The sequence below is a fragment of the Guillardia theta genome (genome assembly GCF_000315625.1).
Source record: "Guillardia theta CCMP2712 unplaced genomic scaffold GUITHscaffold_170, whole genome shotgun sequence".
In the NCBI taxonomy this organism is placed as follows: Eukaryota; class Cryptophyceae; order Pyrenomonadales; family Geminigeraceae; genus Guillardia; species Guillardia theta.
Genome location: NW_005434506.1, coordinates 14,388 through 40,820, shown reverse-complemented (window position 1 = coordinate 40,820; position 26,433 = coordinate 14,388). Strand labels below are relative to the sequence as shown.

The following is a 26,433-nucleotide window of genomic DNA, read 5'->3' as shown; positions in this document are numbered from 1 at the left end:
GGGGTAGTAACAATCATCTGGGGTAGGTGGTTTTCAGGGAGTTTTGAGGGTAGTAGAAAGGGCGTTGGGAGAGGTGGGTGGGATTGGGTAATAGGGGGGAAGAGGGTTTGCCAGTGAAGAGACGCGGCATGCTCGACGAGCGTGGAGGGCGGAGGAGGGGAAGCGACATGGTGAGTGAAGCTAACAAAGAATTTCGGAGGAATGCAACCATGGTGAAGTAGATGGAGATAATTGGCCAAGCTCTACATGGCGGTGATGGGTGGCGGCGACAGGAAGGCAGAGTAGAAGTGTTTGTTTGAACGCGTTTGTTGCGATTTTGTGTTACCAGCCGTGATGAGGATTCTGCATTGGCATTCTTGGAAGAGGGATGTGATAGCAACCATGGTTTCTTCTCCTTCTCTGCACGCATTTCCTTTCCACCACGACAAGCTGATGAACGAGTGGAGAGGCGACGGTGGAAGTCAGTTTAGTTTTTGTTCCCACTCGAGGTAGACAGATTGAAAGGCTGCGTGAGCGAGAGGATAAGGAAAGGAGAAGGAAAGAAAATTCAGACGGTCAGGACATGAGTTCAAGGGGTGTTGTATGATAGCCAGAACATACCGTTAATGTGCAAATGGAATGTTGCACTGATTCTATGTTCCAACATATATAGTCGCGTCCTGATGTACCGCATGACGATCTTGTGCTTGACACTGACTTGATCTGTCAGGATTGGGAAGAGAGGCTCAGCCAACAGGCGCCTGCCTCCCTCACAGCGGGTGATACGGCAGCATCTCCTGCCATCGGTCGCTGAGGTTGTGTTGGTACAGCATCCTTCGTCCTTCTCGTTATCTCCATCATCGCCATCGTCTACCATGGGGCCTCTGGCAACTTCTCCCAGGTGAACTCACATCTGAAGCATCCGGGCCTGACCACTTGGCAGAGCACGACCTCCCTCGCGCAGATGGAGATGCTTGTTGATCGCCAGAGCGGCAGGGTTGTCTACATGCCAAGGGTAAACTCTTGGTGCTGAGGAGAGCGTCTGGCTGATGGGTTGGCTGAGCAGGCGCGCAAGTTGAAGCAAGTCAGGGTCCAGGCCTTGGCTGCGGAAAAAGAAGAGGAGGAGGCAGAGGCAGACGCTCCTGCCATCCGATACGAGAATGACTACAAGGTGGGAGGAGGAGACCTGGAGGTACCGGTCTCCATGGTCGACTACGACAATCTAGGGGAGGGGAGCATTGTGGACCAGCGCTATCCTCGGAAACTTCCAGGTAAGACTCGCAGCCTCGTCCTTTGGTCCCTCTGACTCTGCCCTTTAGGACTCGACGAGCTGGAAGCGCAGTGGAATGGGCTCTTCAGCTGGGGATCGAGCTCGAGTCAGCAACAGCCGGGAGAAGAGGAGGAAGTGAGTGGCTGGACACTTTCCTGAGCTGTGCTGATAACCATGTGTTGCAGGAGGCGGAGGCTGCCAACGCTCCTGCAGCTGCGACAAGAGTGATGAACAAGGCAGACCTCAACAACGAGAATAAGGTGAGAATAGCTGGGGACGAGGAGGAAGGGTGCTGGAGACGGCGAGCAGCAGGGGGGAGCTGGCATCGTAAGGGGTTGTGGTTGGGGGCAAGGGTGGGGGAGAAGAAAGTTTGTAAGGAGCAGGAAAGATGGGTAGGCCATAGTAGGGCAGCAGGGATCCTAAGACATTCGCTGGTACTGACACTGAGCTAGTTGGAGGGTCTGGGGGTCAACACATGAGACATGAGAAGTGCAAGATTTGCCAGCATTCTTCGCTGAAGGATCAGCCGAGACGCGGAAAGTGCTGACGACATCGAGTGTGGGGGTAGGAGCGGAGGAGTGTAGAGGGAGGGCCGAGAATGGAAAGGGAAAAGAAAATAGTCGCAAACCAAGTTACATTAAACGAACAAATCATCTTACATGCAGGAATAATTCTACAACAGTGAAGGTGAAGCTTTCATATACACATTCTTAGATAGCAATGTCGTCCAACGTGTCTGACGACGACCCGCTCGTCTGTCCACCTTGTGTCGAGATCCTTGCGAGCTTCTGAAAGTATTTCTGAGCGTGTGTCCGCACTTGTACCGGCGTCCTCGTCCTCACGTGGTCCGAGATCGCCTTCATGGCCTTAGGGCCGTACATGCGCAGAGCCTCTAGGAACTTGTCGTGCTCCTCCTGGAGCCAGTATCTCCTGGGCACGTCCTGTTTCATGCTTTCCTCATGCTTATCTTTCTTGTTCTCCTCCAGCAGATCAGCCACAACAACCCGCAGCCTGTCCAGCTCGCACTCTGACTCCGCCAGCCTCGTCTTCAGCTCCTCGTGCTGGAACGCGAGCCGCCTTAACTTCGCCCTGTCTGTCTCATGGTCATCGCCGCTCTTGGAAGATGACTTGTCGCTGTCCTCTGTCTCCGTCTCATCCTTCTCCAGCTTGCGCTTCGCTAAGATTGACCTCACCGAGTCATCGTGGGGAGCAAGGAGCATCGCCATCTGAGAGGCCGCAAAGCCCGAGCCCTCAAACCCTTGCAAGGTCAGCCCGTGGATGTTGAAAGGCAGAGTAGACAGTGGGTGGAAGCGTGGGCTGCACATAGATGGCTGTAGAGAGTTGTTGAGGAGTAGAGGCATTTCTGCGCTGTGTTTGTCTCCGTCCATGACGTAGACGAAGAGCGGGGAAGGTATTCTTTCGCTTTTTCCTTTGCTTGTAACTCTAGATGATCTGTGGACAAAGGTCAAACTCTGAAGCAACCAATATACCATCTTTGCGTGATACAAGTCATGTGTGATCCCCCTACACCCCTCAGATCTCAATGGTGTTCTCTTTCACTGTAAAGATGCACATCCTCGCCTTAATACCGAATAGGATCGGATCTCTATTTTCTATCAACTAGACTTCTCGTTTTTGACATCTTTATGCGGCTCTATCTACATCACCCTCCTTTCATCTGTTCACACTGTTCTTTTCCAACTCAATCCGCTCTTGATGTGCGCGTCGTTTTATTCTCTTCTTTCAACCTGCCCTGCTTATACCCTGCGCAACATTTCCGTCTGCTGCCCATCCTGACTTGCTCCGCTCCCCTTTCTCACTCAATCTCCAACATTCATCTTTTGTCTGCCCTTTCGTCTTGAACCTCTATCCTGATCTGCTCTTGTAGCCTCCTTACATCTTCGTAGGCTGACATCGCGATTCTGTTCCGCTACCTTCCTCTTCAATGCTGTGAACGCCTCCATCTGCCCAGCCTCGTCTCTCTGATCTTCCTGTCTTCGTTCCTCCATCTTTCCCTGACAGTCATACATCTCCTCCTCCTCTGCTTCTCTCCCCATCGTGTCGCTTTCCCCGGGTTCATTTATAAAGCATCGGGGGGGTTGGATCTCAGGAAGAGATGAAGGGAGATGTCTGGGTGGGGGAGGGGGGTTTCGTGCGAATGAGGTTAAAACAGGGGGTGGGTTGGTTTTGCAGGGGTATACTTAAAGGATTGCAGTAGGTGGGGGTCTTCCCAATCCATTAAGAAGTATTCACTTCTTTTTTAGGCCTTTCTCACATAATTCCAATTTGAACAATAGATTTATGTTGGAGACTTTGAATTTAAAGGTTGGGATAATGTTTGAATCAAAAGGGGTGGGGTCTACCCGTATTCGGGACCTCTCTTGGTCAAATTTTGTAGACAGTTGTATGCTCATGACTGGGGTAGGGTATGCTTAAGGAAGTAAAAGAGATTTTAAACAAGATCGCCGATCTTAACTTGAAACGACGTACTTTCAATTAATCTTTGATCTCCTGGCGATCTCCTTTTGTATCTCCCCCCTTGTGATATATCACCCCTTTACCCCACCCCTTTCTGTTGCTTCTCCCACCCCCTTTCTCCCTATGACCCTTCCTTCGAATCTTGGACTGCCCCCATCACCCCTCCACAGACTTGACTACCCCTTCGATTCCCTCCCTCCATCTCCCGTCTAGTCGGAGTACCCCTATACCTTCCGCAATCGATTCGGACAACCGTACCACTCAGAAAACCCCACCCTACACCCATGAAGAATTCCCTTGTGTACCACCCACCAGTTTCTCTCAAACTAGATGGAAATGGGGGTAGTTCTAAGAAGTGTGTCAAGGGGTGGGGTCCGTTCCTGAAAATACGCCCTAGGCAGCTCTGAAGAACAATCACAGAGACGATCTAAAATAAGCCTGGGAACTAGGGGTGGGGTACTGTTTCCCGTCAAACAAAGGGGTACTTGATTAAGGGGGTAGTGGTATTTCATCGAATGTCAGCAGGTTAATGAATTTATTATGTGTACATTTACAGAAAACGAGATCTTGAAGGTGACTCATGTTTGTGGCGGGGATCCTGATTGTGAAAGGAGACGGGGTCCAATTGGACCGGTGGGGACCTTAATGTCTGATGGACTGAGTCGGAGGCCTCAGGGTTTTGAATAGTATTCTAAAATAGTTTTAGCGGGGTGAGATGTCAGCAGATTTGGATCCAAATTAAGTCTTTTCAAACTAAGTCAAGTGGGAGATCTCGAAATTGCTCTGAGATAGTAGCAAGATTGCAGTCCGCATAAACAGTTTAAAACTATTTTGATAATCGAAAAAATAGTTGTTCGATAATTTAAAAATCCCAATGTGTTAGAACTATTTTAAACTCACTTTGAATAGCCATGTTTTAGAACAATGTCCGAGTCTGCCAGCGCACTCGCACGGGCCCACCCGGCGAGCCTCGGAGTGATGGGTCAAGAGGCCGCGCCGCCGAGCCGGCGGCTCCAGTCACCGGTCAGTGACTGCCACCTGATTGACTTTACTCAAAGTTAAGTTAAAAACTTCAGCCTGTGCGAGGACAATCAGGAGAGTCGACCTGGATTTTAAAATACGTACAGATCTTTACTCAAAGTTAAGTTAAAAATCAGTACGAGGACAATCAGGAGAGACGAGGAGGCTTGAAGTTCGGATCCGCCGGGACACGGACTGTCGCACAGGCTGAACTAACTGAGGGCGAGAAGAGAAAAGACAGCGAGAACCAAACCCTGACCTATTCCTGCCGACTGCTGTCCCCCAACTTGCCAAACTTAATTGATACCTTCACTTAAAGGCAACTGCGCGCACTGCCGGCCGCAGTATCATGATCCGATGCCACTGACTCATTCACGGTGATCATCTGATCATTGGATTACTCGGTCCCCGACCGGGCCCGGGGCCGTCGGTCCCAGCCTGTCGGTCCGGAGCCGGGCCGCGCCCTGGCACCGTCGCCGGTCAGTAGGCTACCGGGTAGCCGGCCCCGGGTTCGGAAGTTCAGTGATGCCCGGGTTTGTTGTGATGAGTAAACCTTTCAGTACACTACTGTCATACCGCGCTTGGACGGCTTTGTAACTGCTTTAATCAATGAACTAAATGTTGAATACATTTTTTTTGTAGAATCTCATACAAAGTATGTTATAGTTTCTGTATACATTTGTTAGAGTTTTCTGTACCTTGCTGGGGTTTTAAAAGTCCTGTACATCATATCAAACGCCTCTTCGCAATGCGCTTCTGGCGGCTAGCTGGAGTTCGGGCGACGATGTTGCCCTTTGGGCAGGTGAGATGAGCAGAGGAAGATGGGAGGGAAACCACGTGAAGGGAAGATGAGATGGTAAGGAGGAAGGCTGAGAGATGGTTCAGACCAAGAGCAAGGGAGAGTTGAAAGAGCTGTGAACAACAGGAACAGATACTCAGCATGAAAGAGAAGATGGGATGGAGGCATAGACGTAATGTAACTGATGAAAGAATTGATAATCTATATCTGAGACAGAAATGAATGTGTCTCAAGGAAAACGATAAAGGACAGAAACTGAAAAGTCTTCGTGGGGATTTGGGGGGCAAGGGGAGAGGGGCTGCCTAGGCGAAAATTCAACAGCAAGGATGAAAACATACATTAGTTTAGAGCAAACATTCGCAAGAATTTCCTCTACCATTTATCCAGATGTAAAGTTGCACTGTGCTTATGATCACTTGGAGAAGTTTGGTAGTGGGTGCAGAATGAAAGTTTGCCTGATGCCTTTCAGTTGAGTTTAGCGTGATACTCCAGTAGGGTCTGGAAACTCAAAATAGCAAACTACATGTTGGATTTCTTGACAAGCGTAGGGGGGAGGTCAAAGGAAGTTATGTGGGAGTTGGAATAAGGTCGCAACCAGATGATTTTTCCTTCGCTTTTAGTTTGGGGTGTAAAGATGTCTTTATCTGACAGAAGCAGCTGTGAACTCTATCTGAAAATACACTCTTGCCTGTAGTTTAACTAGACTATGTGTATCCTCTGCTTGACGTCTGGCTTATTTATACCCTTGTGCATTTTTGCTTGAATAAGCTGATCTTGGTGCAGGAGGGAATTGAAGATTCACTTTGCAATCCCACGGACACTGTTTGCATTGAGGTGTGAACTACAATGATTATTCTCTTCGTCTCTTGACGTCGCTCTGTTTGTTCGATCTGCAGCCTCAACCTCATGAGAGCAACTTCACCGAGTCCTACTCTCACAAGTACACCAGCTCTGTCCTCGACCCCAAGACAGGTGTTTCCATCAGCTACGATAATGTTTCGATGGTCCCATTGAACTGAGCGGAGGCTCTGACCGCATCGATATCTGAACGTCTGATGTTATACCAACATTTGATAACAGCCTGAGCCCTAGTAAGCCCTTGCTAGCGTTTGTCAACGCATGCACCTCTCTCTACTGGGCAAATCAGCAAGTTCGTACATGCTTCAGGTTTTCCGAAGTTCAGTGATTGAAAGTTACGCTGAGGTCAAAATCAGACGTCAACCAGTCCCCTGACGGTAATGATTCGGAGTTTTGTCGCTCAACTTCCGACAACACTCTGATCTTCGTCCGAACGGCGATGCAATGATTCGTTGACTGCCAGTGTCCACTTCAGGGGCCTGCCAGTGCCGCATCACCTTCCCGGCGAAGAATTCAACGTTTGATTCTGCAGTGAGAGCACTGCAGCGTCCGCCGGTTTGTGGCGGCAGCAGCTGAGCACTGAGTGACCGAGGGACCGTACGGTCGGAGCCACCAGGGCAGAGTACGGTCCCGGCACTGCAGTCACTTAGCCTGTGTGGGAACGGTGACTAGCCCGGCGCTGCCGCGGGCCGGGAAGAGTCTCTTGACTCGCGCGGCCCGGGCCGGACTCCGGCCGCGGCCGCCACACGGTGCCGGCGAATGCCAGTGTCGGATCGGACAACGGTGGCTCGGACCGGCGTACTCTCTGGTCCCAGCCTGAGTCAACCCGGGGCCCGGGGCCGGGCGCCTCCCGGAGTCCGCTCGGCCCAGGGCCTGCGGATCGGACTGGGCCCGGGCGGCCCGGCCCGGCGCCGCGCCGCGGCGGCCTGAGTACGGTACGGTCATCGTCGGATCGGATCAGGATCATTGGCCAATGCCAATGATTGCGCGGCGGCTCAAGCCGCGCCGCCGCTGGTGTGTCAACCACGATGGGCATGTTCCACATGCCGCCCGAATCCGGGCTCCGAAGTCCTAAGGGGCGTGAAGAATCGTTCACGGCAACATCAATTTCAAACAGTTTATTACTTCAACTTCAGTGACTCCCGCTTCGAGTTCCGAGAACCATAGTGACGGGAAGAAATCACTGTAGCAGACTGCGAATTAAGGGTATGATAGGATGAAACGCAGTGGGCAAGACCGTTGGCGTAACAGTGACCATGGGAATCATCTTGAACTTCGATCGGACCCTTGGCAATCCTGTATGCACTTAGCCGAGATTACCGGCGGCTGCCACATTGAGTTGAGCTCAGCCTGAGGGTGTTCTAGGCCTCCATGGCCTCCTCGAGGTTTTCGATTGTTCCGCCGTTGATGACGTTGGTGTAGCCCATATCCATGAGGGCTGCGCATGCGAGTGACCCTCTCCTTCCCAGACTGCAGTGAGTGATAATGGGCGTGTCCTTGTCCTGCGGGATGATGCCATCTGCGACAGCTTTGCGCACGTTGGCGATGCAGGTGTCAGGGCCGGAAGGGACGGAAATGGCACCGGCGAGAAGGGGGGCGACTTCGAACTCAATGGTAGCACGAAAATCAACGATCTTGCAGCCAGGCTTCGCAAGCTGCTCTTTGAGCTTCGGCACGTCAGCAACAGGCAGAGTGCTGGGATCTGTCTTGAGGTCATTCACTGTCGCTCCAGGTGCTCCTCCTCCTGGAGCTGCTCCAGGGGCTGGGGCTGGCGCCGGCTTCTCTCCTGGCGGGACAGGTTTTCCTGACGAGCAACTGCAAGCAGTGTCAGAGGAAAACATGACTGCAAATAAGCGCACCAGCCTCCCATTGGATAGTGATCAAAGAGCTTCCTAGCTATCGGAGCACGGGTCAGCTCCTCGAGTTCGAGTGGCAGAATCGAAAAGCACAAGCAAGATTCGGTAGAACAGTTGGTGTGGTTGAAGATGAGTTCGCGGAGTTGTTTGCCTAAAAGATGATAAGACATCATCTCGACGACGACAAGTTTAAGATGACCTAGTATGATGCCACAAACTAGCCAATAAGGTATACCAGTTTATCGGGCGCTGTGAAAATGTCAGATTTACGACTGTGCCTGCGAAAATGATTTGAAAGGGTTTCAGACAAGTCAGGTAAGAAGAAAAGAGGAACGACGCAGATCTGCTTGATGAGAACGTGAGGTAAAATGAGCTCGGATCTTATCAAGTTCACGGATGCCGATGGATTCAAGATGGTGAAGACAGTGCAAGACAATGCGCCCGGCCGACGTTAAGGTTGGCGAGGTCCATAGGCAAGGGAATGAGAAAAAGGTGATGACAAAAACGAGAAGAACAAGAACAAGAACGAATAATAGCGATGCGGAAGTTCAATGTTAGCCAGCAAGGCGAGGCAACATGTTGGAACAGTATGCGCTGTCTCAACGCATTGCGAAGCAACGGACACTCCGGGTCCACAATGAATTTCGGTGGTGGGGGTATTGTCATCAAAGGTTATGAAGGGGTACAGGGGTCATTCAATCTCCCCTAAATCGCATGTTAGGTCCAATATCCATGAGAGTGGATTATTTGATAGGGACTCATTTATGAAATGTGTTACCTATAGAAGCCTTCATGAAAATCTAAAATCGAGACCAACCACCCACGGGGTGGGTAGTAGAAGGGATGGGGTGCACAGGTCGTCGTCAGAATTTTTAGTCTCATCATTTGTATGGGAACCAAAGCTATTCGAAATATTTCTATCATATTCCAAATATGTCCAGAGATTTTAGAAAACATACTCAAAGTTGTGTTGTCAGTGAGGGGATGAGGTCTCTGTCTCAATCATGGGGTAGTGTTCTGGGAAACCAATGGGGTAATGAGGAAAAATATGCTGATAACCCCCTATCTTAACCCGCAAAGCCTTGGTCAAGAGGGGGTAGGGGTAAAGGACAGGCAACACCACGAGGAAATATGGCATGGGGTGGGGCAAGCGAAGCAGAGCAGGAGGAGGGGGAGCAGGGGGAGCAGGGGGAGCAGGAGAAAGAAGAGGTGCAGGGAGTGGAGAAGGGATAGTGAAAGGAGCAGAGACAAGATCGGAGGTCAGTGGTGTAAAGCAAAGGAAGGTAGCGAGGAGCGAGGAGCGAGGAGCAGGAGAGAGGTAGTTAGGTGACCGGGAAGAGAAGAGTGTCAAGGAATGAATAGAGCGAGAACAACAGTAAACTAACTTCACGTGCACCTTGGGACAAGAGTAAGAGATGGTGAGGGCGAACAAGAGGCAAAGCAAGCATTGAAGCCGAGTTCGAAGTTGGAGGCGGGTGTGAAAGGATGTTCCAGCCTTAAGAGGTTGCAGTTCAAAGAGTGGAATGGACACACACATGATTATGTGAAGATAGCTTCTCTCGACTCCTTCTTTCTACTCTGCATGGCGCTAACATCGAGATGATCTTCTCGGACTGTGCACGAGTGAACTGTTGATGGAAAGGAAATATTGGATTTATGTTTTCAGCGACTTGCTGAGATTCGCAACCTGTGTCTTACCATTTTTGTGTAGGTCAGCAGGGGTAAGCTAGGAGGAGTTGCTGTCTCGAACAAGCAGGACAGACAGCTCTGTTTCCTTGGTCAACCTGTCGCAGTCTTCACCCTCCGACTGTAGATCATGGCGAACAAGACCGACCCGCTCGCCGCCAGCGTGCATGGCACAAACCCTCAGTTTCTGGTGGAGAAGATCCTGAGGCAGAAGATCTACGACGACAACTACTGGAAGGAACATCTCTTCGGCCTGACGGCCGAGACCATAGTGGATCGCGCGATGGAGCTGGATCATATAGGTGGAACCTTCGGAGGAAACAACAAGCCAACTGTGTTCATTCAGTTGGTTCTTAAACTCTTGCAGCTTCAACCTGGTAATTATGATAACGATGATGATGGCGATGATGAATGACTGCCATACTAATGGTAGAGATGATGAACATGTGTAAGAAAATAGAAAAAAGGATAGATAGAGGGATAGATAGATGGATAGAGGGAGGGAGGGAGGGAGAGAGGGAGGGAAGGGAGGAGGAGAGGATTGATGTGTTGCGGTTTCGTTTCCACAGCAAAATTTCCTCTTGTATGTTTAGGAATGTCCTTCTCTCCTTGCTTCTTGACAACTTCTTATTTGAGCTCTCGCTATCTTTGCATCGAAATCTGACTGTAGTGGCAGAGAAAGAGATTGTTCTGGAATTCATCAGGAACGAAGAGTTCAAGTACGTCAGAGCCCTCGGAGCCTTCTACCTCCGCCTCACTGGAAGGGCGTTGGACATTTATCAATACCTTGAGCCTCTTCTCAACGATTACAGAAAACTTCGTGTCATCTCTGGTGATGATTTGTGTTAAGAGGTGGTAGTGATGTGGATTGTGGATATGATGAACATGTTGATGATGTTGCCATGGTTGTTGATATTGTTGTTCATGTCGTTGTTTATGTTTATATGTTTATGTTATGGTTGTTGTTGCTGCTGCTGTTGCTACTGTTGTATGATGATAATGATTCTGCTATGACGAATCGAACAATGACACATTCACCGCAACAGGAGGAGAAAGAGCCTCTCATCAGAAGCGAGACTTGAAATATCCCGAGAGAATGGCATGGGCGGGATATTCCATCATGTAACTATCTTTGCGATGCCATAAATGCTCTTGCAATGTAGTTGTTGTGCACTCTGTGTAAAATACTTTCAATATGGTTGTGGTGAATCATGATGCGAACACGCGAATGTACGTCATCTATCTGTTGAGATTTCTATTAGGTACATGGATGTCTTTATCGATCAGCTTCTACGAGATCCGATGGTATGTTGGACACAACTCTGTGTGAAGCTGCAAGGGAAAGGAGTGAAGTAGAAGTAGCAAGAAAGCAGGAGATATTTCGAAGAGAAGACGAGGAGACTTAATGTGGCAAGTGAGAGATGTCAGACACGGAGAGGTAAAAGATTGAGGCCACACGGAAGAAGGGAGAAGAAGGAAATTCACTGACGAAGAAATCGAGAGAGAGTTAGGAATTCACAAACGATGGCGATCATGTTGAAATTGCAAACCTGACAGCTCTGTCTCCAGGTTCTTGACGTCGCTCTCCCCACGCTCCCAAAACGGCTGAACCTGGAAGATCTTAAACTGGTTGATCCTTATTCAAGTCTTTCATCTTGATGTTTGCTCGTCGTTGTTTTCTGATGAGACTTCGATGCCTTCTTTTCTTCATTCCTCAAACAAGCATCATGCTAAATTGACTTGAACATCGTGCACACAATCATCATTTTTGTTGTGCGGTTGCTGAATTTGATCAACAGGTGCTACCACGTATCAGTGCACTGGACGACGACATCTTGGTAAAGGAGGATCAATGTCAAGATGACGACGATGATGATCATGAAGATGAGGATGAGGATGAGGATGAGGATGAGGATGAGGATGAGGATGAGGATGATGAAAGTAAGGGGAAAAGAGGGAGAGACCTGATGGCTTGGCAGAGTGAAGAGGAGGAAGCAGAACCAGCTAATCCTACCGGCATTTATGTCAACAGGTCTGAGATCAACCTGTTTCCCTTTTACCTCTTCCCCTCCTCCTCTTCCTCATCGCCTCCTCTTCCTTCAACTCCTTCCTCTCCCTCTTGTCCCTAGACGCTCTCCTCCTTCCTCCGTGTCTCCTCTGCTGAGACTCCTGGCAGCCAACAAGGTAACCAACCGACGGAGAGCAGCGAGAGCGGTAGAACGAAGCAGCCATCTCCTCCGCGACGAGAGCCTGAGAGAGAGACCGACCGGTGAGGAGGAGGATGGGAGAGACGCTGGCAGGAGTCTTAACCCTGAGGGCGGAAGGGATCGTGGGAGGGATCGAGATCGCGACAAAGATCGAGGAAGAGACCGATCGCGATCAAGGTGAGGAGGAGGAGGAGGAGGAGGAGGAGGAGGAGTTGGTGGTAGTGGTGGTAGTAGAGGAGGAGGAGGAGGAGGATTTGGTGGTAGTGGTGGTAGTGGAGGAGGAGGAGTAGCAGCAGCATGACAGGCGTTGGACAAAGAAGGCAAGAGGCAATAACTTGAGATGGGGCAGTAGTAGAAGGAAGGATGTTTGTCTGAAGCAGCTGCCAGGTCACGGGACAGGTACAGGAGAGAGCGATCGCGAGAGAGATCATCGTCGCGAGGAAGACGAGGAGATGCAGGAAGGAGGAGACGGTGAGAATAGCATGCTTCTCCTGCGCCCCCCGCCCTTTCCCTCTACTCCCTCCCTCCTCCTCCCTCCGTTCCCTCCCTACCCTTGCTTCCTCCTTGCTCCCCTGTGTATCCTCTCACTGTCCCTCACTTGTCCTCCAGCTCTACCTCCAGAGAGCGCAGAAGGAGCCGCTCTCCGCGAAGGAGGTCGCCGTCCCGCAGCCGCTCGCGCGATCGGTCTCGGGAGAGGAGGAGGTACCGGTCGAGGAGCAGATCGAGGGACCGGAGGTCAGGCTAAGAGGAGGGCGAGCAGCCACTAAGTATGCGGCAGGTCGAGGAGCAGGTCGGAGTCGCGCGGGAGGAGGAAGGAAGAGGAGGAGGGAGGGGACAAGAAGCAGCCGGCGCAGAAGAAGAAAGTCAAGAAGATCAAGGTACGGGAGAGGGAGTGGAGCTGGGAAAGTTTCAAGGGCGGCTGAAAGTGGGTGGAAGAGCTGGGGGCGTGCTGGGGGAAGAGCTGAAGGCTGACATGAGGAAGCAGGAGAAGGGGACGGAAGTTGACACGGAGATCGACGAGGCCAACAAGCTGCGAGGTGCTGCTGCTGCTGCTGCTGCTGCTGCTGCTGCTGCTGCTGCTGCTGCTGCTGCTGCTGCTGCTGCTGCTGCTGCTGCTGCTGCTGCTGCTGCTGCTGCTGCTGCTGCTGCTGCTGCTGCTGCTGCTGCTGCTGCTGCTGCTGCTGCTGCTGCTGCTGCTGCTGCTGCTGCTGCTGCTGCTGCTGCTGCTGCTGCTGCGCGAGCTGACCTGACCCCCCAGCTGCGCTTGGGCTGAAGCCGCTCAAGAATGTTGACGAGTGGAAAAGCAAACACTGAGAGGGGAGCAGAGCAGAGCAGAGCAGAGAAAAGATGGGAAGAAGGAAAGAAGGGACAATGGAGAGGGAATGGGAAAAGACATAAGGAGGGAGGAGAGAAGATGGAGGGTTTACGAGCGTTAGTGCATATTTACAATCCTTCTGATAACATAAAGTTGTTTGACGTATGAATAATCCTTCTCCTCCTCTATCGTTTCCCTCCCTCCTGCCTCCTTCCCTTGATTGTTTTCTTCGTCCTCATCCCTGTCCACCTCCCACAATTATCCCACCTCCTGCTCTACTTCAGCCCCTTCGCTGTCATTCTCCCCCTCCTCCCCCTCCTGCTCCTCCTGCTCCCCCTCCTGCTCCTCCTGCTCCTCCTTCTCCTTCTCCGGCTCCTCCTGCTCCTCTTTCTCCTTCTCCGGCTCTTTCCTTGGATTGGATTGTGCGGGAGCAGAGAGGGGAGAGGGGGAGAGATCGAGAGGGTAGGAGGGAACGACTTTTTTGCAAGCTCCCATGGGCACGTACCACCTGCCGTAGAAACTCTTGCAGGAGGAGGGCAGCCAGGGCAACGTCTTGTTGGGGACGGGGAGGTACCAGGTGCCGTTGAAGAAGACAGAGCCGAGCGGAATGGTGGAAGCAGAAGAGGAACGAGGGGCCTGTGGTGGTGTCTAGTCAGATAAGCCCCCTTCCCCCCTCCCCTTCCTTCTCTCCCCCCCCCCACCCTCCCCTCTTCTTTCTCCTTGTCCTCCTCCTCCTCCTCCTCCTCCTCCTCCTCCTCTCTCCTGCCTCCTGCCTCCTGCCTCCTTATGACTCACCGCAACCCGTTGTATGCTCGGGATACGGAAGGTTGGGGAAAGACGAGTGGGCTGCAGCAAGGAGCAAAGTCAGCGGAGCGAGCGGGGACAAGAGCAAGCAAGGAAGAGAAGTAGCCAAAGAAAGAAAGGGAGAGAAGAAGAGGGAGAGAAGAAGAAGGGGGAGAGAAGGGAGACGAGGGGAGAGGGGAGGAAGGTGATGAGGGGTGAGGGGTGAGGCGAGGAGAGAGGGCAGGAGACGCTACCTGTGGCGGCTTCCATGATGCATTGAAGGCATTCAAGACCTGCAGGAATTCTTCGCCGTACTTCCTCGTCCTCTGAGATCCGAACCCCCAACATCTGCAACCGCCGGACACACCAGCCCATCATCTTCCTCCAACATTCCCTCCTCCTTCTTTCTCCTTCCTTCCCTCATTCCTTCCATCCTTTCCCCCCTCCCTCTCCTCCTTCTCCTCCTTCTCCTCCTTCCCCCCACCTCCCATCTCCCACCTCTCCCCGCCGCCTTCTCCCCTCATCTCTTCATTCGCTCCTTCATACACTCACTTGATCAGATCGTTTGTGGTCTTTGGCAGGTGCAGGGCAATGTCCCAGAGCGCGCGATCATGAGCGATCTGCTACATCGTTATCTTCAGTCCCCCTAACTTCCCAACCTGCTCCTCCTCCCTGCTCCCTGCTCCTCCTCCTCGCTCTTCGGTGCTCAGTGCTCCCTGCTCCTAACTCATCTCTGCTCCTCCCCTGCATTTTGATACCTTCATTCCCGTCATTTCTCTGTTTCCGCACAACTCTCGCCACCGACCCCCCTCCGTCCATTTTCGTCATTGCAATTTTCGATCCTCCTCCACCTTTCTCTCACTACCGTCCCCTCCTCCTGCCCTTCTGCGCTTGACTCCCCTGTTCCTGCTCCTGCTCCTGCTCCTGCTCCTGCTCCTGCTCCTGCTCCTGCTCCTGCTCCTGCTCCTGCTCCTGCGCCTGCTCCTGCGCCTGCTCCTCCCGCTTCAGGTCCTCCTGGTCCTCCTGGTCCTCCTGCTCCCCCTCCTTCTGTCCTTCATTCGCCTCATTCTCTCACCTTGAAAGTTCGTACGTTCGATGCCTTGGAAATCCTCGTTCTCTTCATCTTTAGCAACTCGTAAAGCTCCTTCACCTCTGCCGCCGGCGCCCACTCCGGGCATTCGAAAGAGGAGGAGTTGCGGCCGGGTCCGGTGGGGGTCGGTCCATGTTTCAGCATGTACCTCCCGTACTGACCCGACGGTCTTCCTCGGGATCGAGGCCTCAAGTCATCCCACCGTACCTCCTCGTCCTCCTCGTCCTCCGACATGCTCTCAGACGGGCTGCTAGACCCGGAGTCCTCAGACGCCTGACTGCTCTCGGCGTACGTGACGGCTGCTCGAGTCCTGAGCGATCGGCGGACAAAGCTGTCGTCCATCCCCTCAGTCACCGGCTCCTTCCTCCCTTGCCCATTCCTCGTCCTCGTCCTCTTCTTTCTTGAGGGGTCGGCGGTCGCTACAACCGAGGACGCCAGCCCGAGTTGCCGCAGCAGTTCCGCGTTCTTCCTCAACTTGGCTTCTCGCTCAGCCTCGTAGTCCTGCTCCTCTCCTCCTCTCAGCCGCAGCAGCAAACCCGTGCTTCCACGAGCAGCCCTCGGGCAGCCATGAGAGGGTGAAGCTCTCCGCATCTGTTCCAAGAGGAGGAGAAGGAGGAGGAAGAGGGTCCGATATCCCCTATCACCTGTGAGCATGCGACATTCCACTTGTGCTGCAAGCTGCCTGCAAGAAGGACAGTCGTGAGCGTGAACAGGAGCGGAAGGAAAATCAGCGATTGATGAGGCGCAGGTGTGGTTGTGAAGGGCAGGAGAGACGAGGGAGGGGAATGGCGAGGAAGTTAAGGTAAGGGACGAGGCTGGAGCTGCGCATCCAAGAATGAGGACGGTTATGGGAGTGGCTGAGCCTGGTATGAAAGGAGGAAAACTATTCCTCTTAGCAAGTGAAAGGATAAGGAGAATGGCAGAAGGAAAAGGAAGGGGAGGGGAAGAAGGAATGAAATGAGAGAGCGGCAAATGACAAATGAAGGGCATGCGAAGTTCGGGGGTAAATTGAAGACTGGATTAGGAGGAGGAGAGGAGGGGCGTCGTGAGGGAGGGAGGGGTGAAGAGAGTGAGAGAAACAGCTAACGGAGCCAGAAAGAGGTAAGAGAGAAACAGAGGAGGTAGAAGAAGAGGGTCTAGGAGAACGAGAGAGGGAGGAGGTAGGGGAGAACAAGTAAGAAAAGGAGAAAGTAGGTAAGTCCAGAAGAGGTAAGCGAGGGAGAGAGGAGGCAGGAGAGGAAGAGGAGGCAGGAGAGGAAGAGGAGGCAGGAGGGGACGAGGAGCATGGAGGGCTGGAAGGCATGAAGGCGAAGGGAGGGGCAAATGCTCGTCGGATCCCGCTGCCCCGGGCCCACTACTGGCTTCGGAGGGCCTCGGTCACTGGCCCAGCCGCGCGCCTGAGCGGCTTGGCGGCCCGGGCCCGGCCCGGCACGTGACGGTACCGTACGGTGCCGGGCCGTAGCGGCCGGGCCACCCCCACCGTACGGTGCCGTACGGTGGCACGGTCACGGCGGGTGACGGCGCGCCCCCGGGCCCGGCCGGCTATGGGGCGTACCCCTGAGTACGGTTGAAGCCGGGGGCGGCATCACACTGTGTCGGCAGGATTAGGTTTGGTTCTCGCTGTCTTTTCTCTTCTCGCCGTTTGGCCTGTGCGACAGTGACCGGCGGAGCGGTCCGGGGAGCCGCTAGGCTAGTATCACTGATTACGCGGCGGCGCACTGCCGAGTGATCGGACTGCGGGAGCGGGCGGCGAGCGGCCTGAGTCTCACTGAGTCAGCAACTTGATCGCCGAGCCTCGGAGGGGCCCCGGCCGCCGCGCGCGGCGCGCGGCCGCGTCGGGAACTGACAATGAACCGTGAACTTCTGAACCGTCTCGGAACCGGAAGGCCCCCGCTTTCCGATGGCAGTTTTCGGAAGTTTCAACTTGAACTTAGTGACTCTCGGAACTTACTTAACAGTGGGCCGCCGCGCAGTGGCACGGTGCCGCGGCGGTGCCCGGCGGGCGTGTCCTGGCACGGCCCCTGAACGGTCTGATCACACGGTGGCCTTGTCACAGTGTAGGGCCTCATTGTTGTAGCCGCATTCAGTTCCGCTAACTGAAAGTTTCCACGGTTACTGTTTGCGGCCGTGACGCGGCGCTTGCCGGCGTGCTGCCCAACCGTTGAACCGTTGCGGTGTGAGTGCCCGGATGACAAAGAGGGCAACGGGCGTCGGATGCTCCGGTGTGCCACCGGATAAAATGCTGAGGACGCTGACATTAAGACCGACAGGTCACGTTACGTTGGCCATCATGTGACGACTGAGCAGACTCGGAGGAACGCTTACACCTGCTTCCTCGGCTAAATTCTCACGCACGGCGGCAGGAGCACGGCAACATCACAGGGTTCTCATCGGTGCAATGGCGCAAGGCAAGCAAACCCATGCTCGCATCCAGGCTCCCACAGATTCAGTGATTATTGAGACACGGACCAAGACTGGGCTCATCCGCAAAGACAGGCCGGTGGTCCTCAGTCAGGGCGTCCTGCAAGAACTTTTTCGTTTCCGGCAAGACGTAGCAGCAAACATGCTGGTAAGCTCTCTTATTTTCTCTCTTTCTCTATCTTCTCTGTCTCTGTCTCTGTCGCTGTCTCTGGTCGCACTGACGTGGGGCGCTCAGGGAGTCTCCTTAACGAGCTTCAAGATCGCTTGTCGCAAGCTGGGCATAGGCCGGTGGCCTTACACGAAGGATTCGAAGACAAGGCAGGTGCTCATGCGACATCCCTCAAGCAACAGCCAGCAGCTCGTCTCGCACAGCTCGTGGGGGCAGAGTGCCAAGTCAAACAGATCTGCTGAGGTGCGAACTCAGCAACACGGAGCTGGAGACATTCAGCCTGAAGAAAATGAAAACACCATCTGGTTGGAGCTCACGAATACACCAGCGCAAGCTGTGCTGGAAGACAGAAACTCAAGTGTCACAGGCGCGAGTTTAGACGATTTTCATAGCATACTTCCTCACGGATCAGATACCTTGCCTAGTGTGGTCGAGGAATTCACCAGCGGTTCAAGCTGCCAGCAGCCGCGCTTTTCTGAACTCTCGTGGAATAGCGAAGAGCAGGATCAATGGTTCGATCAGTTGAGTGAGGTAACAATCGAGGACGCCTTGAATGTAGAAGGTGTAGATTTCTTTCCCAGTGCTACACGAGAAGGCGCGAATACGAATTTCCTTTACGATCAGGAAGACCAGATTTCACTTGCGGGTTGCTGGACTTCTGATTGATATAAAGAATTATATTCTAATACCACACTCACACCATGAATGTGTTGAACACGTACTTGTAGAAATGAATGGTTGACAGCAAACGACGTTCACCTTCCAATAAACCACTGTCCATCCTAACTCCGACGACGGGAACGTTTAATCCCCTCAGTGCTTTGTTGCCTAGACCCTCGGACTGGGAGCTGCTCATCAGGGCAGGTGGCATCCCGGCACTGACACTGGGTGACAATGGCGGTGCCTCAGACCGTGGCAGTATGGGGAAGGCTATCATCATCATGAGTCAAGGCATCAATGACGGTAGTCCGTACAGGTCAGTACAGTGTGAGGTATGTTGGTAGATTTGACGCGCTGATCAAACAAAGAGTCTCCTCCACTCCCGTGACTGCAGCTCCAATGCCATGATTGTCCTCAGGCGCTCGCACAGGCTGAAGCCAGTTTCTAACAATACTCTGCCAGGCTGGCTGAGTCCAGTGACTCAGCCGGGACTCGGCGCCGGAGCCACCGTGCCCGTGCCACGGTCCGATCCCCGGGAAGGTCACATGATTACCGGCGGTGCTGGCCCGCCGCCAGTCATCATCTTGGCACGTATCTTGGCTCCTTCACTCCCTCAATTGGTTCGAAGTGACATAACTTACTACACACCGGGAGCGAGTTCGTCCCCTCCGGTCAGCAGATCACCTGGTCACGCGGAGGTCACCGTCGCCGCGCGGCGCCCGGTCACCCCGCCGGGTCAGACTAAAAATTACCTGGCGCGGGCCCGGATTCCGGATCACAAAGAGTGGATCTGAGCGGGGATGCGGGTTATCAGCATCATTTCAAACTTTTGAACCTCGTGTGTTTAGTGCCGCAAACCATGTTGAACATGCTTCAAGTGGTGATATCGGTCATGCACCGGTTATGATGTACACACCTCCATTGATGATGTACACACCTCCATTGATGATGTACAGAGCTATATTTCATTTCTTGATGTGACATCTGGGTTTGCTTTGCGAGGAGATTGCTGTCCTTCCTGATTGGAGGAGTATAGTTTACATTTCTCTCATGCCTATCCACGTGTGCAATCTATCAAAGTTCATTAGCAACTCTAGGGCTCTACTAGGTGTTGAATCAGTCATTGCTTTTGTGACAACTCTGACAGTGATACATATGAGGGCTAATGCCTTTGTAGATAGTTTTGACACTCAACAAGATCTGAGACCCTTTTCGCAGATAATTCTTACACAAAATTCGTCAACACAGTGGTCTATCCGTACCTTTATGACATACTAAAAATACCTAAATGGGAAATAGAAGGGTACTCGGCGTGATATTCTTGTCATTTCTGTCACTTGTTGACTCAATCAGGTTCTCGACACAGTCAAGCAATCCTTCGCATCCGAGCAGTCAGAGACTGAACTTGAACTCAGACAGGAACAAAAGGTATGAAGAATTCCAAAAAAGAAGCACACATGCAGATTCTGCAATTAGTCAGAAGTCGGAAGCGTTCGCCGATGAATTCATGCAGGAAGCTTATCGTTCAAGCAACAACAGAAACCTTTCTCGGATTCTTGATCCAATCTCGCAAATGGCTGATCTCCGAGATAGACCATGGTCGCTGCAGAAGTCTCAGATTGAGGATAGCGATTTCAATATGTCGATGAAGGACGGGGGCAAGCATTTGGAAGAGATATCGAGAAATTCCTTGAATACCTCCTACTTGCCGAGATCAAAAGCAGGGAAAGCAAGAATCACCAACAGCACAAAATCCTCTTCGATGCCAAAGGAAAGAAGATCCTTCAATCTCAACTTTGTCAGATATATGTCCACCATAGTTGCATACTTTCATTTGTTTTGGAGCTCCATATGCAATCTGCGAGCCCTCGATTTTTGTACAAAACGAATTCCCGATGCTGCCAGAAAGTTTGTGCCATCAACGCCAACCCGGTAAGAATCCTTGTGGCACTGCTCCATGCCCTTATGAGGTTTGGGTTCAGTCATGGAATGAAAACTCTGGTGTCCGAGTCTGCCGCGATCTGGTCACAAGCTTTCTGGAAACTTTTGGTATGGAACAAGAGATGCCAATAAGGACAAGGACGAGGACGAGGATTAGAGATTGCCATTGAAGCAAGCGCATTTTGTGGTTGATAGAAATGCGGTGGGATTCACGGGTGTTGGAGTGAGGGTGGGGCTGTTTGGTCAGGGATGAAAGCGGGGTATACGATGAGAAAGAAATAGATTGTAGCATTTCACTCAACGTGATCGCATTGATCTTTTGTTCCTCCAGGTTTTACAAGCTCTTGTGCTGCTCAAGACTATCGTGCGTCAAGGTCACGTGCTAGGTGTCCTCGTCTTCGTCTGTTTCACGCCTCATCTCTTATTGGCAGCGAAAAGCTTCAGCCAAGCTGCTGATCGAGACTATGCCGCGATCGTTCCAGGTTGTCACTGAGATACTCAAAAGGTACAACTGACTTGTATCTGCAGACTCTCCAGTGCTTGAAAGTCGAAGATCCAAGTACAAGGTGAAGTTTCATAGCTCCTTCTCGCCTAACCTCTTGCAGTATCATGTGGCAACGGAGAAGACGAGACTTGCAGAAGAGCGCTATCGCTCACTCAAGCAGCAGCTGGCGGAGGCTGCTGAGGGCCTCAGGCATGTTGACTTGAACGCTGTCGGTCTTCTGACATGGCTTGCGCGTCAGACTGGCTCAGGAAGAGAAGGAGGTGGCAAACACGAGAAAGAGCTACCCGAGCATGTGGACTCCAACCCACCAGGACGACCGTAGGAGACACTCCAGCACGACCAGTGCTCATGAGTATCCCTCCATGTTCGCTCAGAACCCTCCCAGCCCCCCGCCCCCTGCGACTCCCCTCCAGTTCTCTCACGGTGATCGTCACAAGCACCTTCATCGCCGAGACGCGAGCACCCCAGCTCAGAGGATTTCTCTCAGCTCATATTAAAGTCTTGTATACCTTCAAGGGCCTTCCACCGTGACCGTGACTGCGGTGCCACAGACCGTCGAACCGAGTGCCACGGTGCCATAATGCCATGATGGCAGTACTCGCCGCGCCGGGGGCACGGGTTCAACGGTTGAACTGAGCGACTCTCCGGCGGAACTCAGGCGTGAGCCTCGTCGGAGCTTGAGCCTCGGAGACGGTCATGGTCAGTGAGGCACCGCCGGGCACCGAGAACTTGATTCACTGGCAGCCCGGCCCGGCGTGCCAGGACGAGCGGGCCCTCCGACTCGTCAAGTTATCCGAGGCCTGACCCCTGCCCTGACCCCTGCCCTGACCCCTGCCCTGACCCCTCAGTACCTGACCCTGCCCCCGTTTTGAGTACCCCTCGGGCCCCCCTTTTTTTAACACCCGACTGAACAATGGCTTTATGAGGGTACCTACCCCTATCCCTACACCTACCCCCTCTAATGACCTCTATGTGCGTCGATCGCGTCCCCCGCAATGCTTGTGATAAAGCCGCGAAAACACCAGGGCAGAGGAGCCGATGGACGGAGACAGGAGAGAGTGTCGATGGGATAGAGAGATCCGGGGTGAGGAAGGTACACGGAGAGACATGGTAGAAAGACAGAGAATGTCAATAGAGGGTGAAGGGAAAGGATTGTCTTGCAAGCTACTAGATTTTTCAATCATTTTTTGTTTTGAGGTGGTTTAGTTTATCATCAAGATAGCATATCACGATCATGTTGCCGGTGTATGGTGATAGAACTGATAGCACAGATATCCGATCATAGTGGAGCTCTCAACCTGTAAACCTTGTCTTTCTCACCGTCCTGATGATCCTTACAGACGAAGGTTTCAACCTGCTGCTCTTCACGCAAAGATCGCCCGACGCTCCTGCGTTTCACGGATGGCGGTTGGAATGCATGAGACAGATCAGATCTCCAGCAGCCAAAAGGCACGTGACGGCTTCAACGTCAAGGCCAATGAGCATGCCTGTCCCAACAATGCGCGCCAGTCTGAGGAGGAGAGTCCGAAAGTTGAGTGGGGGAAGGAGGAAAGTGTGGAGGACGAGAAGTTCTGGGTGAACAACTCCTTGACCTACCTACAAGATGAGACAGACTCAGACAGCAAGAAGATCGAGGTCGAAGAGACCAACTACGACAACTTTCAGATCCCTTGGTTCAAGGTGTCCTGTATCTTCCTCGCCGTTGCCAGCGATGCCGTGGCTCTCATTGGTCCTGTTCCCTTCCTGCCTGCTCTCTGCCAGGATCGATTTCAGCTCTCTGAAGCAGAGGTGGGAGTTGTCGTCGGCGTCTTGACAGGAGCGTACAGGTTGAACTAATTGCTGTCGCTTTGTCGTCTGAACTCGTTGTATCAATCAGTCTAGCGAACTTCGCGACTAGCATGGTTCTAGGCCATTGGAGGTAGGAGCGCTGGTTTTTATGATGCTTGCTAATTGTATTGGGGTAGTGATCTTTGTGGAAGACGCTTCTTCATCCTTTTGGGTCTCTTCACCTCAACGGTAGTTCAGGAGTGGAGGGGAGGGGAGGACACGAAAAGGAGCTGAAGGCTGACTCGCAGGTTTTGACTTTTGCGCTTGGCTTCATTCATGTACGTGCTGTGACAAAGTTTCCTTTGATGCTCATCTTTATCCCCACAGGACCCCTGGACTGCAATCTTGAGCCGCATGGTACTCAAACCGCACGTGCAGGCTATGTCTTGATGCTCTACCAGATGATCGGAGCTCTCAACACAAACTTTGCACTTTCAAGGGCTGCAATCTCCGACTTGATCCCCCCAGGGTATCGCTCACTTCCCTAGCCTCCCCTCCGACTCGTCGTTTCCTTTCTCTCGATGCTCAGCTGCTATTTGATACCTCCTCCTCACTGCGTATCCTACCTGGGCTGATGCTGTTGGTCCAGAGGAAATTTGTCCCCTCTGCCTTCTCGTCCTACTCCTTCTACTCCTCCTACTCCTCCTACTCCTCCTACTCCTTCTACTCCTCCTACTTCTCCTACTCCTCCTACTCCCTGTCTCTGTTCTGCCATCATGTGCATATCTGAGAAGCTTGTCTGTGCAACAGGAAACGGGCGATTCCCTTCGCATACCTCGGAGCGACTTTTGCTCTTGCTCGAACTTTCTCGTCAGCAGTCGGGGGATTCATGGTTCGTACCGAGAGTTTGGAGGGGAGTGAAGGAGGACAAGTTGGAGGAGAGAGAAAAGGATGTCAATGGGTAATGAAGGACGATGAGGAGGATGGTGGTAATGGAGGGAATGGGGAAAAAAGCGAAGAGCAGGGGAGGACAGGGAGGGAAGAGGTTTTGAAGTCGTTGAGACATCTTGGTCAGGTTGGTCTCTTCTTTCAAGATCCATTCATCGCCCCCTGCATCGCTTTGTCTCTTCCGCCTGGAATCACTTTCGTTATGGTTCTATTCGGGTAGGGGCCACCACGTGTTGCTCTCCTTGCCCTCGCCCTCGCCCTTGTTCACTTCCTCTTCCTCGACTTTGTTCACTTCCTCTTCCTCGCCCTTGTTCACTTCCTCTTTCTTGCCCGTGTTCTCTTCCTCGCCCTTCGGCAGCCATGTCTGCTTGCCGTGATCATCTTCATCGCGTTATCCTTTCTTTTTTGTCCCTCCCTCTTGCTTCTTCCCTCCTCCCCCGTCATCGGTCTTCCTTGTCTTGTTGACTTGGCCTGTTTCTTGTCAGTCTGCCGGAGATGCACGGCAAGCGCACTTACGATGGTGTGGGGGATGCGCTCCAAGTCTGGTGGAGAAACCGGAGGAGCAAGGCAAGGGCGGAGGCAACCGTTCCGTACGAGGAGCACAAGGATGAGCACGCAAACGGGACGAGCACCGTCAAGGACGAGGAGGGAGGAGGAGAGAAGAAGGCCGAGGAGCAAAAGATCAATCATGCTCACTTGACCCTCATGCAGGTCAAACTCTTTCCTTTCTTCCGTCCTGCTTGAGCTTCCCTCTCCTCTCCCTCCCTCTCGTCTCCTCTCGTCTCCTCTCGTCTCCTCTCTTCACCTCCCCTCCCCTCCCCTTTTTTTTCCTCTCCTTCCCATCCTTCATCTCTTCTCCTCTTCACTTCTCTCGTTTTCTCTTCCCTCTGATACTTGAGAGTAGAAATGGAAAATTCTGACGGAGGACAAGCTGATCATGCGGCTAACCATAGCGTTTGGGGTCGTCAGCTTCGCCAACGGCTTTTCTTTTCCTGGTTTGCGCTTTCTCCCTTGATCTCCTCCCTAACTTTCCTTTCTGCTTGTGTGACATCTGCTGACTCGCCGGCTCCTCAACAGGGATCGTTCTTTTTCTCTCTTCCAGTGTAGAGTCGCATGGGATGGGAATGAACGCGTTACAGACGGGGTTTGCGTTCACGGTAAGAGACTGGGAGGAAAAGTGTGACACGAGCGACAGAGAAGGGGAGTTTGAGATCCAGCTAGCGTAGTAGTAGTTGATGACAGTACATTAGATTCTGCTGGGGGCTCAAGGTAGTTGAAAATGGGATGAGAGTGTATCAGGTGATTTACGTGAGAGGAAGGGAAGAAACGAGTCAGAAAGTATCGTTGGATGAACTGACTTGAAATCTTTCTAGTCCATGGGCCTCGTGGGGTTTTTCTTTCAGATCATCTTTTACAAGGTTCTTCTAAAGACCATCGGGCTAAGACAAATCTTCAAGGTCTGTCAAGAGAAGAAGTAAATTTGCAGGATAGACACGACTGCAGGGAAGTTAGCTGATGTGTCTGAGTGACAGGAGAGGGCAGGAGGGTCTACAGAATCAAACAGGAGGAGAGATAGACCAAGTCGCAAGCGAGGACAGGTCAGGGAGAAGAAAAAGAAGAAACGATTTGACAAAGGGAAAGCAGCTGCAGCACAAGACAAAGATTAGCAAGGCAGGATAGGACGAGGGAGGGATGATGATGATGATGATGATGATGATGATGATGATGATGATGATGATGATGATGATGATGGAGATGATGATGATGATGATGATGATGATGATGATGATGATGATGATGATGATGATGACGGAGATGGTGATGATGATGATGATGATGATGATGATGATAGAGATGAGGATGATGATGATGATGACGACGACGACGGAGATGATGATGCTGATGTTAATGAGGAGGAGGAGGAGGAGGAGGAGGTGCAGGGAGGTAGGGGATGGAGAGGAGTGACTGGTGGTTCAGGAGGGTGATCAAGACTTCAGAGGCGATGAGGAGAGACAACCTTGAAGACATGTGAGAAGCTTTTCAAAGAGGAGGAGACCTGAGTCACTGACGCTCCCGCTCCCGCTCCTGCTCCCGCCCCTACTGCCCCTCCTGCTTCTGCCTCTGCTGCTCCGGCTGCTGCTCTTCCTATTTGTCGTCTAGGTCGGGGATGTTGTCCACTGAAAGGGCAAGTCAAAGGGAAGAGGTCAGGCCCGAGACAGTGGGAGCAGGTATGGAGGAGGATGAGGGTTGCTGACACTGGTGTTGGAGGGTGTGGGGGTTGGGAGGAGGAGGAGGAGGATGACGATGATGATGATGATGATGATGATGATGATGATGATGATGATGATGATGATGATGATGATGATGATGATGATGATGGAGATGATGACGATGATGATGGAGATGATGATGGAGATGATGATGATGATGAGGAGGAGGAGGAGGAAGAGGAAGAGGAAGAGAATGATGTGGATTATGTCTAGATGGAACGATGGAGAGACAGCAAGCTAGAAGATTACCTTCCTCCTCCAATACCGTGAGCGTTGTCTCCTTCTCCTCCCCGTCCTTCCACATTGGCACTTCTGCTTTATTCTCAAATCGTCTGCTCCTCTGCGTCTCCCTCTCCTCTGAACCCCTCCTGTGTCTTCCCTGCTCCTCAGCCCGTGTCCCCTTGCCCCAGC

The 26,433-nt window shown here is 52.4% G+C and overlaps 8 protein-coding genes across 8 annotated transcripts; 5 read left to right on the top strand and 3 right to left on the bottom strand.

Moving 5' to 3' along the window:
• Nucleotides 1-128: 128 nt before the first annotated feature.
• GUITHDRAFT_166391 (hypothetical protein) lies at nt 129-1,906 on the top strand (the record flags this gene model as incomplete). Its single annotated transcript, XM_005820625.1, has 8 exons — nt 129-170; nt 710-758; nt 810-880; nt 923-994; nt 1,046-1,250; nt 1,299-1,384; nt 1,435-1,509; nt 1,702-1,906. 8 exons carry the CDS (start codon nt 129-131, stop codon nt 1,726-1,728), a joined length of 627 nt encoding a protein of 208 aa, XP_005820682.1. The 3' UTR covers nt 1,729-1,906.
• Nucleotides 1,907-2,022: 116 nt separating this feature from the next.
• Nucleotides 2,023-2,172, bottom strand: GUITHDRAFT_45133 (hypothetical protein; the record flags this gene model as incomplete). Its single annotated transcript, XM_005820624.1, has 1 exon — nt 2,023-2,172. A coding segment is annotated over one exon (150 nt), but the record flags the coding sequence as incomplete, so codon positions are not given.
• A 5,335-nt stretch (nt 2,173-7,507) lies between these two features.
• GUITHDRAFT_155949 (hypothetical protein) lies at nt 7,508-8,769 on the bottom strand. Its single transcript, XM_005820623.1, has 4 exons — nt 8,460-8,769; nt 8,354-8,411; nt 8,264-8,300; nt 7,508-8,219 (listed from the first exon to the last, which is right to left on the bottom strand). The coding sequence occupies exons 3-4, from the start codon at nt 8,272-8,274 to the stop codon at nt 7,766-7,768; spliced, it is 465 nt and encodes a 154-aa protein (XP_005820680.1). The 5' UTR covers nt 8,275-8,300; nt 8,354-8,411; nt 8,460-8,769; the 3' UTR covers nt 7,508-7,765.
• Nucleotides 8,770-10,076: 1,307 nt separating this feature from the next.
• On the top strand, nt 10,077-11,605 carry GUITHDRAFT_158883 (hypothetical protein; the record flags this gene model as incomplete). The annotated part of the gene is made up of 5 exons (XM_005820622.1): nt 10,077-10,323; nt 10,623-10,778; nt 10,806-10,809; nt 11,209-11,251; nt 11,516-11,605. The coding sequence occupies 5 exons, from the start codon at nt 10,077-10,079 to the stop codon at nt 11,603-11,605; spliced, it is 540 nt and encodes a 179-aa protein (XP_005820679.1).
• A 2,121-nt stretch (nt 11,606-13,726) lies between these two features.
• GUITHDRAFT_147717 (hypothetical protein) lies at nt 13,727-15,995 on the bottom strand (the record flags this gene model as incomplete). Its single annotated transcript, XM_005820621.1, has 6 exons — nt 13,727-13,877; nt 13,977-14,104; nt 14,264-14,314; nt 14,506-14,599; nt 14,804-14,871; nt 15,327-15,995. The coding sequence occupies 6 exons, from the start codon at nt 15,993-15,995 to the stop codon at nt 13,727-13,729; spliced, it is 1,161 nt and encodes a 386-aa protein (XP_005820678.1).
• Nucleotides 15,996-17,739: 1,744 nt separating this feature from the next.
• On the top strand, nt 17,740-18,597 carry GUITHDRAFT_120087 (hypothetical protein; the record flags this gene model as incomplete). Its single annotated transcript, XM_005820620.1, has 1 exon — nt 17,740-18,597. One exon carries the CDS (start codon nt 17,740-17,742, stop codon nt 18,595-18,597), a length of 858 nt encoding a protein of 285 aa, XP_005820677.1.
• Nucleotides 18,598-19,879: 1,282 nt separating this feature from the next.
• GUITHDRAFT_147716 (hypothetical protein) lies at nt 19,880-21,359 on the top strand (the record flags this gene model as incomplete). The annotated part of the gene is made up of 8 exons (XM_005820619.1): nt 19,880-19,894; nt 19,945-20,019; nt 20,105-20,523; nt 20,574-20,640; nt 20,864-20,906; nt 20,964-21,014; nt 21,061-21,098; nt 21,138-21,359. The coding sequence occupies 8 exons, from the start codon at nt 19,880-19,882 to the stop codon at nt 21,357-21,359; spliced, it is 930 nt and encodes a 309-aa protein (XP_005820676.1).
• A 1,079-nt stretch (nt 21,360-22,438) lies between these two features.
• Nucleotides 22,439-25,230, top strand: GUITHDRAFT_120085 (hypothetical protein; the record flags this gene model as incomplete). The annotated part of the gene is made up of 12 exons (XM_005820618.1): nt 22,439-22,863; nt 22,914-22,955; nt 23,002-23,053; nt 23,113-23,142; nt 23,192-23,221; nt 23,266-23,333; nt 23,615-23,696; nt 23,880-23,968; nt 24,238-24,463; nt 24,657-24,747; nt 24,860-24,909; nt 25,126-25,230. 12 exons carry the CDS (start codon nt 22,439-22,441, stop codon nt 25,228-25,230), a joined length of 1,290 nt encoding a protein of 429 aa, XP_005820675.1.
• Nucleotides 25,231-26,433: the final 1,203 nt, after the last annotated feature.